Source organism: Triplophysa dalaica, chromosome 4 (assembly GCF_015846415.1).
Source record: "Triplophysa dalaica isolate WHDGS20190420 chromosome 4, ASM1584641v1, whole genome shotgun sequence".
In the NCBI taxonomy this organism is placed as follows: domain Eukaryota; kingdom Metazoa; phylum Chordata; class Actinopteri; order Cypriniformes; family Nemacheilidae; genus Triplophysa; species Triplophysa dalaica.
Genome location: NC_079545.1, coordinates 16,951,164 through 16,968,218, shown reverse-complemented (window position 1 = coordinate 16,968,218; position 17,055 = coordinate 16,951,164). Strand labels below are relative to the sequence as shown.

General features: G+C 38.2%; 1 protein-coding gene across 2 annotated transcripts; it reads left to right on the top strand.

The window, feature by feature from the left end:
- The first annotated feature begins 205 nt into the window (after positions 1-205).
- pnpla7b (patatin-like phospholipase domain containing 7b) lies at positions 206-15,065 on the top strand. Of its 2 annotated transcripts, XM_056745523.1 has the most exons (36): positions 215-348; positions 2,136-2,179; positions 2,475-2,546; positions 2,667-2,751; positions 2,890-2,972; positions 3,066-3,154; positions 3,238-3,378; positions 3,467-3,626; positions 3,734-3,814; positions 3,910-4,038; positions 4,884-4,964; positions 5,072-5,234; positions 5,417-5,494; positions 5,580-5,659; positions 5,771-5,926; positions 6,119-6,196; positions 6,283-6,488; positions 6,578-6,709; positions 6,840-6,963; positions 8,664-8,777; positions 9,028-9,103; positions 9,182-9,331; positions 9,418-9,481; positions 9,657-9,825; positions 9,952-10,134; positions 10,426-10,544; positions 11,969-12,125; positions 12,214-12,330; positions 12,467-12,536; positions 12,610-12,726; positions 12,846-12,994; positions 13,284-13,436; positions 13,506-13,622; positions 13,786-13,870; positions 13,964-14,094; positions 14,178-15,065. In XM_056745523.1, the coding sequence occupies exons 2-36, from the start codon at positions 2,138-2,140 to the stop codon at positions 14,244-14,246; spliced, it is 4,020 nt and encodes a 1,339-aa protein (XP_056601501.1). In that variant the 5' UTR covers positions 215-348; positions 2,136-2,137; the 3' UTR covers positions 14,247-15,065. The 2 variants fall into 2 exon arrangements, with proteins under 2 accessions (XP_056601502.1, XP_056601501.1); XM_056745524.1 differs by lacking the exons at positions 13,506-13,622; positions 13,786-13,870; positions 13,964-14,094; positions 14,178-15,065 and having other exon boundaries at positions 206-348; positions 13,100-13,289.
- Positions 15,066-17,055: the final 1,990 nt, after the last annotated feature.

Sequence of the window (17,055 nt, the reverse complement as noted above, 5' to 3'; positions counted from 1 at the left end):
CTTGCTTCAGCATTTATGCAACCAAACCAGTTTACGTCATTTTCCCGAAGTCGTATTAAATAATAGAAACAGAGCACAAAAGAGATATAAATGAATAAAATGCCATGTAGAAATCACAAAAAACCACTCACCTTGAACAGTACGCTCAAAGAGACCCTGCTCTGATCCCACGTTCCACGTGTGAAAGAAGTCCACAGTGATTCGTCAGATCAACTCAGAGGCAGCCAATAGGAGCTGTGAATACTGAATAGAGGATTTGGGGGCACTGACATTTTGAATGGAATCCCTGGGAGACTGTGATTGAAGTGCGTTGGGAGTGAGAAAAACAGAGTTGGGAAACGCCGTTCAGTAGGTGTTTTTCTATTTTCCTTTTATTTATTTACATTACTTGCTTGTGGAATGTCAGCATTATAAGGTCATATAATGTTTTAACAATCTTGTTATTTACTGTGATAAACAACTGTGCGTGTCTGATTGCAAGAGCGTGTTCCAGCCTGGGCTTATGTGTAAACAACAGTACCGTGTTTACCTCTCTAACACAGAGCCACTTTAACTCATGCAGTCCACTCTAACGTAAACAAATAAAAAAAACGTGTATTGCTATAACGTTAGTTCTACTTTGCGCGACACTCTTTTAAAACGTATTTTTTTAGAGTTTAACTTCAGCTTTAACCTGCGTGAAGTGTTTAACTTTTCCAATGGGAGACTGGACTCGTAAATAACATGACATGGTGTCAGTTTGCAGTTTGGAGAGTCTGGTTATATCAGATGGATTTCCTCATTCAGGGTGTGCAGGAATCCACCAGACCGCTGCTTCTTTTGTAGTTTGTAAGATATTATCATGCTTCACTGTTAAAATATGTTTAAGACAAATATCCTATCTTAAAGTGACTTGCATCCAAAAAGATAAAAGGTCATTATTTATTCACTCTTATGTCATCCAAAACCCGTGTATGACTCTTTGTTCTGTGGAACACATACGAATATATTTTCTGAAAGTACTCAGTGGTTTATTCATCCAATGGTGTTTGGTAAGGCGATCAACATTAACACAATATCTCTAGTTCTGGAGAAAGTCATAAAGATTTGCAATGACACAAGGTTGAATGAATGGGGAGAGAATATTCTAAACTATCCTTTTAAGATGTCATCTACATGAACAGGACTTAGAATAGAATCAGATCACACAGTGACTTGACAGTTACATTGTGTATTATGATTTTTACTGTATGTGTGTTTTTGATTTGTGCACAAACAATCAACATAGTTAATGCATTATTAGCTAACATGAACCAATACATATTACAATACAAAACTTATTACATTGAACAAAACTCCTTATATATATTCTTCAGCATTAATACATCTATAAATAGTTAACATTAGTTAATGCACAGTGAACTAATATTAACAATGATATTTGTATTAACTAACATTACCAAAAACAGATGCTGAAAAACATTTTTGCTAGTTCATATTAGCTAATCTATTTGGGACAAAGACTTTAACATGTCAGCATCAAAATAAATTTACAAAAGAGATTTTATGTCCATATATAGAAAGCATGTTAAATGTAATTAAAAGTTCTACTTTATGGTTTCAACAAAGTTTTTTTTTTTGGAGAATAAAATGTTAAAATGTGGTTGAAATAATGTTACATTGTCATTCAGTGTAACACAATATTAATGTACAAATTTGAACAACATGCTTATTCTGACGTGTACATATTAAAACTAATTAGCATTTGTGGTGAAAGTAATTAGTCTTTTAATGTGTCACAAATTGATTTTTGTTGTAAATATGCCCGACAAAATTTTTACACTGAATGACATTTTAGCGGACGTCTTTTGTAAATCAGGGAAAAATTTATGATAGTTATTTTTTAATACTATTTTAATTAAATTAACCAACAACAATTTAAAACAGTATAACACTTATTGTTTTTATGCTTAAATAATTTTTCGTCTTTGACTCCTTTACTCATGTTAACAAATACAACCTTACTGTGAAGTGTTACTAAATTTGCTTTTTATGGGTCTTTATTAAGCAGCTATTTCACACAAACTGTGAATTCAAGTAATTATGAAATACAAAGTGTGTGTGAAGTGAAATTTCTATTTCTTACAATCTGTTAGATATGGAAGACAAGGAACATGAGGATACATGCAGTATATACCCGGTAAGACATTTTTTTTTGTTGTAAATTCTTCATCAGCCTGGACTGGAAAATAATGATAAAGCAGGTCTTGTTTGTTGGGCATTCTCACTACTTATATATTACTAGTATTTGTTATATAATGCTATATAACTAATACTTTTTACCCTGCTGAATAGACCAGTATGCTGTATTTTGGAAGTTGGTCCCCACCATGAAATGATTTGTGTCCTGTTTTGCCTTGGGTTAAAGTTGGCTAGGCTTTTCTCAGTCCTATGTTATAGTTAATAATCATTTTGATGTTCTTTGTGTGTTCTAGTCGGTACCATCTGGTAGTGAGATCAAGGCCCGTGTGCAGCACTTTTTAGAAGATCAGTTACAGAGCACCATGGTATATGACATTTCTGTCTATATTTCCTTTTCACAAATGTTAACTGAATTCATAGTATATGTCAATATTGCTCATCTATAGAAAAATATTAACTAATTTGTTTTCTTGTTACATATGCAGTGGACTGGTGTTCTGATTGGAGCTGGAGTTGCGTTTTCACTTATCAGTATTGTTGTCTTTTTTATGTACAGAAGATACAGGGCAGGTGAGCATACCGGCCTTCACCACAACACCATGAAGATTGTTTTATGTGTGAAAAGATAATATATGGTGTGTGTGAAAGTGAAATAGAGAGTTCACACAACCGTTTGAATTGTATACATTGAATCTTTCGATTATCAAGGAGAAGAACAAGACGAGGGTCCTACATATCGATTCAGGAAAAGGGACAAAGTCCTGTTTTATGGAAGGAAGATTATGAGGAAGGTATGTGATCTCTATTATGCGTCTTACCATCTTTCTATTTTATTTAATACAAGTGATGATAGGATATTTAAGTGATTATCTGTTCTTATTCAGGTGCAGACATTATCCTCACCAGTGGTCTCAGGTTCTTTATCTCAAAAGCGAACCAGAAAAAGAACAAAAGTCCTGTCAATAGCTCGCAAGTACGTAAAAAGTCACAGATGTTGAAAGCGAATCGCAGTCTTGCAAAAACTCCATCTTAACACCCCGTCTGTGTCTTAATCAGAATCCTGCGTATTCGGAGGGAACCTCCAACTCTGCAGCCAAAAGAGCCTCCTCCATCACTCCTGGAAGCCGATCTAACTGAATTTGACATGCAGAACTCTCACCTGCCATCTGAGGTCCTGTACATGCTGAAAAACGTGAGGTTGGTACTTTTGACTCTCTTCTATGATGAACTATTATTATTATGGAAAATTCCAGGTTTGATGTTGTTTGACATTTTGCTTCGTCAGAGTTCTGGGTCACTTTGAAAAGCCACTGTTCCTGGAGCTGTGTCGACATATGGTGTTTGTGCAGCTGCAGCAGGGGGAGCGATTATTCCGCCCAGGAGATCTCGATGACAGCATCTTTGTGGTGCAGGATGGCCATCTTGAACTGTGTATCCAAGAGAATGTAAGTGCCAGACAGTGGATCACTATTCTATTATATATATCATTCTATTGTAATGTGTCCTGCTGTGTTTTCAAATATGTGATTGAGTGCATTTTTCTTTGGTTCAGGATGGGACAGAGGTGGTGGTAAAGCACGTTTTGCCTGGAGACAGTGTTCACAGTCTGCTCAGCATCCTTGATGTTATCACTGTAATGTCCATCTGGCCTAATTCTTTTTCTTCTGATAACTCTGAACTGTGCTTACAGTCTTAAATGATTTCACATTCAAACCCCTTACACTGCAGGGTTATCCAGCCCCATATAAAACAGTTTCGGCCAGGGCAGCTGCCCCCACCACTGTTCTCCGGCTTTCAGCAACAACTTTTCAGTCTGTCTTTGAGAAGTACCCTGAGACTTTAGTCCGGGTTGTCCAGGTATAAAGCTTTTTTTATAAAACATTTTTTTTCACATTTTTTATGTGAAAGGGTATCAAATAAAGCACTTTTCACAATACACATCATCTTAAAACAGCAGTTTATTGAAACTTTCTTAATGCATTAACTTTCTTAAAGGGATGGTTCATCCGAAAATGTTACACGGCACCAGTTTCTTCCAAACCTGTATTAATATCTTTGTTCTGCTGAACACAAAGGAAAATATATGGAAGAATGTCAGTAACCAAACAGATCTCATCCCCATTGACTCCCATTATATTGTCCCTAATATGGCAGTAAATGGGGGATGAGATCTGTTTGGTTACTGACATTCTTCCAAATATCTTCCTTTATGTTCAGGAGAACAAAGAAATGTATACAGGTTTGGAACAACATGAGGAGGGGTAAATGAGGACAGAATTTTCATTTTCTTGGCGAATTATCCCTTTAATGCCTTAACTTTAAATAGTTCACCCAAAAATGAAAATTCTGTCATCATTACTCGAGTTGTTTCAAATCTGTATTAATGTCTTTGTTCAATAAAATATTTTAAAGAATGTGATAAACCAAACAGTTCTGGGACCCGATTGACTACCATAGTTGTTTCGTTACTTACTATACTGTAGTAGTCAATGGTGTCCCAGAACTAAACATTCTTCCAAATATGTTCTTTTGTGTTTAGTGGAACAATAAAATGTATACAACTTGAGGCTGAGTAAATGAGAACAGAATTTTGATTTGAACTATCCAAGGCCCCAAGTAAACAAACCTTGTGTCAAACATTGCTAGCAATTCACCCTACAGTACATTACAAGAACATCTTGTCTCATTCGATTTATTTCCAGATCATCATGATGCGTCTTCAGAGAGTGACCTTTCTAGCCTTACACAACTACCTGGGCTTGACCACTGAACTTTTCAACCCGGTTGGTTTATATCAGGCTGTACTCTTTTACAAATTCGGTGTACAGTTGTGACTGTTTCAGGATTTTCGTTAAATAGTGTTAATAACCAAGCACATTGCATTACCTAGGAAAGTCAAGCGGTTCCTCTGGTGTCAGTTGCTGGTGTTTTAGGAGAAGCTAGTCCTGGGAAAGGACTGCGCAGACATTCCCAGACTAATGAAGAATTGGGTGACAAAGCCCCTCAGAGGTCCTCAGACCATCATAGTGACATTTACAGAGTCACAGAAGAGGGTGAGGTTGTCTAATGAGTTAAAACACAGATATTTGTTTTGAGATATAAATCATTTTTATGACATTGCTTACAAATATTATGTGTGTCAATATGAATTAATTTTATTATTATTATTTGAAACAAATGACAAGATTTTCACACAGCATTACAAAAGTGTCTCCTGGCTCTCTTTTGTTTTCAGAAGATGCAAAACACAATCCAACAGAGAGTCCTTCTACTTTATTCAGGAAGTCTCGCTCTCTGTCAAGCCCATCAGATGGTGTGCATGATACTGTATCTTGAACTTACCTTATGTTTAATAAATTTTAAATGTATTTATTATTAACATGTGTTTATCTTGACAGCCGTGGCTCCTGGTCACAATATAGCCCTTGATAAAGCAAATATCAAAGAAGATGTTCCTACAAGTCCAGCTATTCATAAGGTGCCTCTGCCTCATCCTGTATCATTTAAGAGACATGTATCATTTAACTCACCTGTGACCTCACATTTGTTTAGATACACATCATATATATGCCTTTTTTCTTTTCTCAAGTCTATACGGAAGAAGTCGGTGACATTGCAGCATGTTCCTTCAGCAGTGTATCACTACTCAGACAGCGGAGGGCACTCCAGCCACATCCAGCACTGTAAAGTTAATGCCATATTTCAAGCTGCCAAAAAAGACCTTCTGAAGATTTTTCAGCTTCAGGTCAGACCGCATTTTATTCACATTGAACATTGAAGTTTTTAATTTTTTGGGAAAAAAGTCACATACTTTCAAAGAATAAAATTCGAGACTGAGACTTTAATCACTTCTGTTGTGTTTGGAGGTGACCAACAATGACATCATTTTAAAATGTATCCAGCAGATTATTAGATATTGTCTTTATTTGTTCTGCAGGACCCCAGTCTTCTAGAAGACAGAGTGACTCTGAGGCAAGTTAAGGCGGGATCTGTAGTAGCAAGTGAAGGAGACCAGGTAGAAAGATCACTTCGACCTCCTCTTCCATTCCTCGGCGACCAAATACCTTTCAACTGTACATTGCAACTCCTCGTCTTTAACAGGACGCCAGTGTGCTTTTTGTGATTTCCGGAACTCTGCACGTGTATCAGAGGTTGATTGACAGAAAGGAAGAAACATGTCTGTTTGTGTCACACCCTGGAGAGATGGTGGGTCACCTGGCCGTTCTCACAGGAGAGCCTCTCATCTTCTCTGTGCGCGCACATCGCGACTGCTGCTTCCTGTCTATCTCTAAAGCCCACTTTTATGAGTATGTTCTGTACAGCACACTTTAAAGCATGCTGAAGATCATGCATGAATATGATATCATAATCTCTGTGTGTCTGTAACTATAACCAGGATTATGCGTGTCGAACCTCGGATGGTGTTGCATGTAGCTCACACGGTGGTACGGAGAGTCTCCTCATTTGTCCGGCAGATCGACTTTGCACTGGACTGGATGGCAGTGGAGGCCGGGCGTGCTGTCTACAGGTGAGCACCCTCTTTGTCTATTTTATTCCAGTTTGATGTTATGGTATAATATTTCTCAGGTCTGTTTGATGTGATAAAACACATCTTGTATTACATGTAATACTTCAGTTGTTTCCTTCTGAATGTTCAGACAAGATGATAAGCCAGACAGTACTTTCATTGTTCTGAGTGGCCGCTTGCGTTCAGTCATTAAGAAGGATGATGGGAAAAAAGAGCTGGCCGGAGAGTACGGCCGGGGAGACCTTATTGGTGTGGTGAGTGGTGATGAGAGTTTCTGTAAATTTATGTATGTGATATATGCCTTAAAAATGTACAGTGTTTTTGTCAGGGATGTGAAATTTCACCTAAGAAAATGTTCACTAGAATGAGAGAACAGCAGGTCCCAAATTACAGGAAATGCATCAACACAGGGAAAAAGATTTACTGTTTGTTTTTGCATATTTGTCTTGCTTAAATGATTCAGATCATCAAACAAATGTTTATAATACTCATGGTAAAACCAGAGTAAATACAAAATGCAGTTTTTAAATGATGGTTTTATTTATTACGGGAAATACAATCCAAACATTTCTGACCCCATGTGAAAAAGTCATGAATTAACTGATTTATTGAATAACGGAGTTCAATTTCACTAGCCACACTAAATCCTTATAACTGCAAGACCTGTTGAATCACAGAATCACTTAATTAGAGCCTGTCTGACAAGCTGAAGTAGTCTAAAAGATTTCAAATAGCAAAAGATCATGCCGCGATCTAGAGAAATTCAAGAACAGATGATAAACAAAGTAATTGAAATGTATCAGTCTAGAAAGGGTTACAAAGCCATCACTCCAGCGAACCATAGTGAGAGCTATTATCCACAAATGGAGAAAGCATGGAACAAAATTACTGCAAGAGCACAACGACGACTCGTCTAGGAGGTCATAAAAGATCCCAGAACAATATCTAAAGAACCGCAGGCCTCTCTTGCTTCAGTTAAGGTCAGTGTTCATGATTCTACAATAAGAAAGAGACTGTGAAAAAATGGCATCCATGGGTGAGTTCCAAGGCGAAAACCACTGCTGAAGAACACAAAGGCGTCTCGCATTTTCTCAAAAACATCTTGATGATCCCCAAAACTTTTGGGCAAATGTTCTATGGACTGATGAGACAAATGTTGAGTTTTTTGGAAGCTATGCGTCCCGTTACATGTGGTGTAAAACTAACACAACATTTCATAAAAAGAACATGATACGAAGAGTCAAACATGGTGGATGTAATGTGATGGTCTGGGGCTGCTTTGCAGCTTCAGGACCTGGATGACTGGCCATAATTGATAGAACCATGAATTCTTCGCTCTACCAGAAAATCCTAAAAGAGAATGTCCAGCCATTGGTTTGTGACCTCAAGCTTAAACACACTTGGGTTATGCAGCAGGACAATGATCCAAAATACACCAGCAATTCTACCTCTGAATGGCTAAAAAATCGAAATAAAGGTTTTGGAGTGGCCTGGTCAAAGTCCGGACTTAAATCCAATTGAAATGCTGTGGCATGACCTTAGAAAGGCTATTCGTGCTGGAAGACCCTCCAATGTGGCTGAATTAACACAATTCTGCAAAGAAGAGTGAGCCAAAATTCCTTCACAGCGATGTGAAGACTCATTGTGAGCTTTTGCACACGTTTGATTGCAATTGTTGCCGCCAAGGGTGGCACAACTAGTTATAAGGTTTAGGGGGCAATTACTTTTTCACATTGGGTCAGAAATATTTGGATTGTTATTTCCCTTAACAAAAAAAAACATCATTTAAAAACATCATTTTGTATTTACTCTGGTTCTCTTTGTGTAATATAACATTTTGTTTGATGACCTGGAACATTTAAGCATGACAAATATGCAAAAAAACACTAAATACTTACAAAAAAAAGTAGATTTACTTTTTTATACTATATATACTCAAAATATTTTTTTTTAGGTGGAAGCTTTGACTCATATGAACAGGGCTACTACAGTCCACGCAGTCCGAGACTCTGAACTGGCCAAACTGCCGGAGGGAGCTCTCAAGGCCATTAAGAGGAAGTATCCGCAGGTGAGTTTACATCAACATACACCCATTCCATACACACATGCAAACATATTCGGCCAAGCAGTCTAATTTACGTCATTTGAAAAGTGCACTATAAAATTTTAACTGCAGATTATGAAGGTATATGAATTTAAAAGTAAAATGACCCACATTGATAAGCTATTAACTATAAACGCTGCAATATTTCATAAACAAATAAGAATTGGCATTCTAATAACACTGGGACTTTAAAAACCGTCCTACACTTTTATAGGTTGTAACTCGCCTCATCCATCTTCTCGGACAGAAAATCTTGGGAAGCATGCAACAAGGCAACGGTCCACTCTCAGGTATGTATGAAACGTTTATGTCCTTGGGTTCTTTTTAATACCCAAACACAATGATAATTCCTTCTACAATCTCCTCAGTTCACGGTCTGGGTTTTCAAACCCCAACCAGCAAGTGGGATGCGGGTAATCCGGTAGCCAACCTGTCTACTGTTGCCATTCTGCCTGTGTCTGAAGAGGTGCCTTTGATGGCCTTCACTTTGGAGCTGCAGCATGCTCTTATTGCCATTGGTCAGCATATTTCTGTTGTCCTTGTCTCCATCCAACTGAAGTAAAAAAAAATTTACAATCATTTCTAATTGGACAATTTTTTTTAGGCCCCACTTTGCTTCTCACCAATGACATCATCAGACAGCGTCTAGGTGCTGCAGCCTTCGACAGGTGATAGTAAAAGAACATTCATATTTCGCTGGTTCACATCTAACGTGTTCGACATCATAGAAGTGCTTGATCACCAAAACAGATTAAGTCATTGCCTATAGTTTCAATTGTACAAGAAGTGAGATGTAATGTAGTTTTTTTGTCAAACATCTTTATTTGGATATCGTTTTTCTAGTGTTCACGAGTATCGTCTGTCCAGTTGGCTGGGTCATCAAGAGGACATCCACAGGATTGTCCTGTATCAGTCAGATGCCTCTCTGACACCTTGGACTCAACGCTGCATCAGACAGGCGGATTGCATCATCATTGTGGGTCTGGGAGAACAGGAGCCCACAGTGGGAGAGGTAACTTTAGTTAAACTCATTCTGAAATCTATTTTATGCAGTTGGTCTGGACTGCTGAGGAGTCTTTGCTGCTTACTGTAGTTGTTTCAAGGTCAGCTTGTGAGGTTTTTCTGTTTGTGCTGGCAGTTAGAGCGTATGTTGGAGACCAGCGCAGTAAGAGCTCAGAAGCAGCTGGTCCTGCTGCACCGTGAGGATGGACCTCCACCCAGAGGAACGGCCGAATGGCTTAACATGCGCAGCTGGATCTCCAAACATCTGCATCTGTTGTGCCCCCACAGAGTTTTCTCTAAAAAGAATCTACCCAAGCTGGTATAAATGCTAACATACTATTGCTTCTATTACAAAGGTCAATGCGAACATCAAGACTGAGACTGAAACTTATAACTTTTGGAGTGTTTTGAAACTGACGTTTAACTTAAATTTGTGCGATACAAGTTGTCAATTAGCAGACTTTTTTACAAAGCTACTTGCAGTAGAAAGAAAAAGAGGCCTCCTGGGCCAACTTAAGGTCTTCCTAGGAGTATCACCATATCACTATAAAGTGTCAGTAGATCTAATAATGTCTTCTCATTCGTTCTCATCCCTGCTCTGCTCTTGTAGAGAGAGATGTATCAGCGGGTCTTTGAAAAGCCTCCCGACCGGCATTCCGACTTCTCACGTCTGGCTCGGATCCTGACAGGCAACGCGATCGCTCTGGTACTGGGAGGAGGAGGGGCCAGGTATAGCTTTCCTCCCGTTCATGTTCAATTATTCACATGACCTGCTGCCAACCACATCTAATTTATACCCCACATAAATAAAACTAGTTTATGCATGATGATGGTAGTGAAATGTTAACTGATTTCCTTCATAATTCTTTCATTCGTTTCTCCTGTCGTTGTAGTTTTTCTCCTATTATATCCATCAGAAGTATGCATCCATGTGCAATTCCAGTCAAATGTTTGGATACTCGGAATTGATCTCTCTCAAAATCTAAAATTTTCTAGACTTCTAATAAAGCCAATTTTATTTTTTAATATACAAGTTGGACCATATGATATGGGACAATGATGAAACATGATGGAAAACTTTTGTTTTAAAGCTAAAATTATTGATAATTGTGTGGTCACTGTATAATTCTCATTCTTCCATTTGTGCTATTTTAGATCTGATGACTATTTTTCTAAACAAAAAAAAAAAAGTAAAAATAAGAAAATCTTCCTAAACATTTAACTGGTTGCACAGGTCTAATAACTGTATGTCCATATACTAACCATAATATAACATTTCTAAATCAATAGTGGTGTTTTGGGGTTTTCATCTTCAGCGTGTCTGGTAATAGAGACTCTTTATGTGCTCTCTGTCCCTGCCTGCTGTCAATCATAATCAGGAACCCAGTAAAGGTGGGTCACATATAAAACACTACTGGGACATAAAGTTTATTCTATAACAATCTACATTCGCATAACATTACCATAATTTTAAATATGTGTTATGTTTATGTTCTATATAATGACGTCTCTGTAATCTGAATGCAAAGACTTACACATACATTATATACATAACGTCAACATCAGAGGCCAATCTCATATTAATCTTGAGTACCTATACAGTACTATTGCAAACGTCGTACTTTCGAAGAGTATTTAGTTTGATCAAATTTATAAAAGAGAGATACAGGTGTACAATTATGTCTGTAAAACACGCGCTGCTGGAGGCAGGAGGTGGGACGGAACTACATCACGAGCACACAATTATGCATGTACTTGGCGATCGCCAACAAAGAACAAACATATGACTTAGTTTGACTTACCGCGTGCAATTAATGCATATTAATTTTTTTTTAGCACCAGGACCGTGCCATCTATCAGTTTTAACCGATCTCCAAATCCATTGTTATATCCACAGTTTATATAACACCCATCACTAAAATGCAGTGAACAAACAGACACACCTAAACTTCACTATTGCAATACTACGTCATATATGTCCAACTCGTTTTTTAACGAGTCAAGCATGAGAAGACGTTCTCCGTGGAAGGTAGTCAGAATGCATGACATAGCAAGTTTCCTCCACTTAAAAAAAATTCAAAGTAACCATGTTAACTTAAATAGCGCACATTTTAATTTCTTCATTCAGTCTATGTATCTGTTTCATCTTGCAGAGGCTGTTCTCAGGTTGGCATCATTCGGGCTCTGAGTGAAGCGGGCATCCCTGTGGATCTTATTGGTGGCACATCCATCGGTTCACTCATGGGGGCGCTGTATGCTGAAGAGCGAAGCGTCAGCCGTATGATAGTCAGGGCACGCCAGTGGGCCATGGTGAGACTGGAAAATAAACATTCATGCAGTAGCACTACCATCATCTGTATTGATTCCAGATTGACATGTCGTTTTGTGTGCCCAAAAGGATTTCGGGTCTATTTTCAAGAAGATCACTGACTTGACCTACCCAGTGACATCCATGTTTACCGGAGCATCTTTTAACTCCAGCATCAGTGGCGTCTTCAAAGATAAACAGATTGAGGTTTGATGGCTTGGCACTTCTTAAAGGGACAGTTCAAGAGCTTCAGTCCCCATTTACTTCCATTGTATGGAAAAAATAAGTCATAAAGGTTGTTTGCTCTAAACCTCATGCATGTCTCCCTGTATTTTTACGGTAGGACCTTTGGATCCCATACTTCAACATAACTACAGACATCACTGCGTCCTCCATGAGGGTTCATACTGATGGTTAGCTCTTTAATTAAGTTACGTCTTCTCAATGTCTCCTGTGATGGATATTAACATGTCCACTTTCTGTCAGGCTCTCTGTGGCGTTATGTGCGTGCCAGCATGTCACTTTCTGGGTACCTGCCCCCTCTGTGTGACCCTAAAGATGGACACTTACTCATGGATGGAGGCTACATTAATAACCTACCTGGTTAAGTGTATACAGCAGTTATACTCATTGACCAATTTTCGTTTTTTTAAAGGTTGCAACAATATGTAAATGTTTTTTGTTATACTTGTGATATTAATAATTCACTTTTGTGTGTAAAGCTGACACAGCGCGCTCAATGGGTGCCAAGTTGGTGATTGCCGTTGATGTCGGCACTCAAGATGAGACCGATCTGACCAACTATGGAGACTCTTTGTCTGGATGGTGGCTGCTGTGGAAACGCCTGAACCCACTAGCAGAAAAAGTGAAGGTTAGTGGTAGTCACTGGAATTATAATAACCACGGGTTAACCATATGCATTTAGTCATTTGCCAGACGCTTTTATCCAAAGTGTCTTACCGTGCACTTATTACAGGGACAATCCCCCTGGAGCAACAGGGAGTAAAGTGTCTTGCTCAAGGACACACTGGTGGTGGCTGCTGGGATCGAACCAACAACCTTTTTTTTGATTTATCAGTTCAGTGGTTAAACCCACTAGACCACCATCTCCATATATGTGTGCAATGATATAAATATGTTTGTGACTTCATATCCTGTAGGTACTGAACATGGCGGAAATTCAGACCCGGCTGGCTTACGTGTGCTCTGTGCGTCAGATGGATGTAGTGAAAGAATGTGACTACTGCGAGTACCTGCGGCCGCCCATCGATCGCTACGGCACGCTAGACTTCGGCAAATTCGATGAGATTGCTGTGAGTAGCCCATCGAGCTTTAATTCAAGCATCTTATCTTTTGGCTGTAGTGATGGGTATTTTGTGTAGGAGGTCGGATACCTGCACGGAAAGACCGTGTTTGACGTGTGGTGCCGGAGCGGAGTGAGGGAGAAGATACTGAAAGACCAACATCAAGAGGAGTTTCACAAAACCAAAAACACTAATGTAAGAGGTGCAGCATGACACCACTTCTCTTAACACAATACATTTAAGGTGTTCACCTGGGTTCTCTGTTATTCAAACCCATGACCTTGGTGTTGCTAGTTGATGTACAGAAATGATTTCAACAACATGTTCAGACCTCATTTTCTCATTATGTGACTCACAGGTGATGACCTGTCCCAACGCGTCCTTCACTGATCTGGCTGAAATAGTGTCAAGAATAGAGCCAGTGAAGCAGGCTGTCGTGGATGGTAAGAGTGGTTGTATTTACCTCACAGATTATTTGTCTGTCTTGCAATCTTCCTCATGGCCATTGTTGTATCTTTGTGTTGTTACCGACACAGAGGATTCTGAGTACCAGACGGACTATGATGAAGATGCAGTGCAGTCAGACTTTGACCAGTCCTACCCAAATAGTGAAAACAGTGAACACACTGAAGATGAGGAGGAGGAGACAGCAGATACGCTTGACACAGTGAGACAACTAGAAAGATGATTTTTGATGTATTACAATGGTTACAATCATGTGAATATGTATGATTCTCCTCATCAAAACAGGAGGATGAAATGGAGATCATTCAGAGGAGACATCGAGCACCCAACCTCACCAGCCACCTTGGAACCTGACCTCAAATATCTTCATATGAATCAGTTTTTAATTTCAAGTTTAACTTTAGCTGTCTATTTTTTATTTTCTGCCTCTGAGGCCACTAATAATTTATTTAACTACAACAAAATACTATCGGAGTCAATAAAGTATTTTACATTTTATTTCTCATGCAAGTTGTCAATGCAATCACAACAGTCTGACTGTGTGAAAAGCTGTTTTAAGCTTAAATTAATAATCACTGTATAAAAAGGTTGTTTTTTAGATGTTTTAATATTTAAAAAAAATAGTTTACAATCTGAGAACAAAAGAAAAAGCTTTGAAAATAAGCCTTGAATGATATTTTGATTCCAGTATTCATAGCAAATTTATATGTAGTTATAGCCCATGTGCAGATGCAATGTGTGGTGGTATTGCTCCTGCGTGAGGATGATGAGCTAATCGTGGATTGACTGAAGCTGTTCTAGTCTCTCTCTAGTTCTTATTTGGTCCATTAAAAATGAATTGTTGTATGAATCCTTCCGTCTTTGTTAAATACCAGGTACATGCAGTTATTTGTTTCATTTACTAAACTGTTGGCAGCATTTTTAATGTTGCAGACTAAACTGCAGAGCTATTACTTTATATTTGGGACAGTCTATATTTGCATTTCAAGGATTCAAAAGAAATCTATAGAGGTAGCTTTATTTTTCTATTGTTATAAGTCCTCTCTGTACTCATTTATTTTATGTGCTATTCAGGTCTATTCGAGGCATATGAATCCAACAAAAAAATGCAACAAGGCAGATATAACCCCCCAGGGTCAAATTTGGACGTAACATAAAATTAAAGGAATGGTTTACCTTAAAAATTAAAATGTTGTCATTATTTACATCCTCTTGTCATTTCAAACTTGTATGACATTTTTTCATCTGGCGAACACAAAAGACATTTTGTAAAATGTTCTGAACCAAAAAGAATGTTGCCTCCAAAGTTACACAGGTTTTAAACGACAACAATGTGAGTAAATGCAAATGATTATAGAATTTTTATTTTGAAGTGGAACTATTCCTTAAAAAAAGAACTATCCCATACTATCAATAATTAAAGAGTATGTAGCATATGGTTTTTAAGGTCCTGCTTTGGTTTATGGAGTGTCCGACAACAAGTTTATGTAAATACAATGTGTAAAAACACTCTAATCTCGCAATAATAGGCAGTTATTCGTACTTTACTTCTTGTCTGACTCTCAAATGATTCGTTCCGCGATTAATCCGTCTTGGCCCCGCTAACATTGTGTCATTTGATTGGTCAGATGGTGTAGTTCTTGTGTGATTTGTCAAACGCGTCCATCATTTGTCGCAAATAGAACGCCTACCATCACTACAGTATTACGGTTTACATGTGGTTGGATGCCATTTATATTATATGTGTAGCTACAGATAATGGCGATTTTACCGTTCCAATTTGAGCCAGAGTCTGACGAAAGCATCAGAAGACGATAATCCACAAAAAAATTCATTCACCACGACTGGAGGTTTCTTGTCATAAAAACCCCCAGTGTGACAACATGCATGTTGTGCTTTTGCTCATCAATGAAATACAATATATTTTTTTCTTAAAATACTGTTAATACGTTAGTAGTACTATTATTTCGTCTTAACTGTGCGTTGTCATGGTACAGAGCATTTCAGAAAGTCGACGTCATGAAAAATGATTGTAGTTTCACCCAAATATATCTATATAGGTGCACGTGCGGCAAATGTGTCAAAATGCAAAGTTAATAGCAAGATAAACAAACTATAACACCCCAGAAATAACGGTACATGCTAATGTTAGTGTTATATGAATTTGCTAAACACAGATGTTAGGTACGAAAATATTTCTTGAAGTTAAGACAAAAATGAATAGTCACACGTACAGGTTGTGATTCGGTGGAGTTAACAGGTCCAAATAGAGCTGGTATTTCCCCCTCTTTCAAGGATTGTCGTTTCACATACCCTGCAGTGAACGCGCCAAGATTATTAAACCAATCTTCTGTGAAATGAGCGCGCACAGTTAAACCCTGGGCTTATACTCCTTTGGTAACGTTTGAAAAATGAATTGTTACCATTTTTCCCTCAGACGTTCTTCCTTTGGTCGTTGAAATAAGATGGACTTAGTTTCACACCGTAGAACACAGACTATAGACATGATACACAGGCATCATGAACGAGCGACAGTGTTTGGGGGAAGAGAGATACATTTTCGCGTCAGTCTCAGCAAAACGTAGGCGGGGACTATGTCTAGTGACGTAGATATGCGGGTGAACTATTCCACGTCTCGTTTGTGTGATTCAGAATCGACTCCCATTTTTACATGCAAATAACTTTGTTATTTATACACCATCGGACTTACAACCTGGCAGACAGCTTACTTTCAAACACGGCAACATAACAGACTGCATGAAATGTCATTTTCATGATCTCATGCTACCTACTCTTTAAGTTACATTTGTTCTGAGAATCTGTAAACTGATGTCATTATTTTTGGATGGAGTCATATATGGTCTGAGGAGAAATATTATATTAGCCACAGAACATCCTTCCATACAAATCTGAAAAAATCGTGGGATGGATACAAATAAAGGAAGTGTTCTCCTGTGCTGTAGATGGCGCTCTCTTCTGTGCTAATGAAAACAAACACGGTCTAATTATATTTGATAAGAAATAGTTATTTATTCTTCTAACAAACTAAACGTATGGCATTTCGAGACTTAAAATACAGTGATTAAGTCGTGTTTGGACTACTTTATATAACTTTTTCTTTCCATTTGGTGCAGTGTTCAAATATAATAATAAAATACAGATT

Bases quoted from the DNA above. Each gene is read 5' to 3' on its own strand.
- pnpla7b (XM_056745523.1), top strand. From the start codon at position 2,138: ATGGAAGACAAGGAACATGAGGATACATGCAGTATATACCCG. The intron at 5,660-5,770 runs GTGCCTCTGCCT...TCTTTTCTCAAG, and splicing joins CAAGTCCAGCTATTCATAAG to TCTATACGGAAGAAGTCGGT. The intron at 9,332-9,417 runs GTCAGCATATTT...AATTTTTTTTAG, and splicing joins GCATGCTCTTATTGCCATTG to GCCCCACTTTGCTTCTCACC.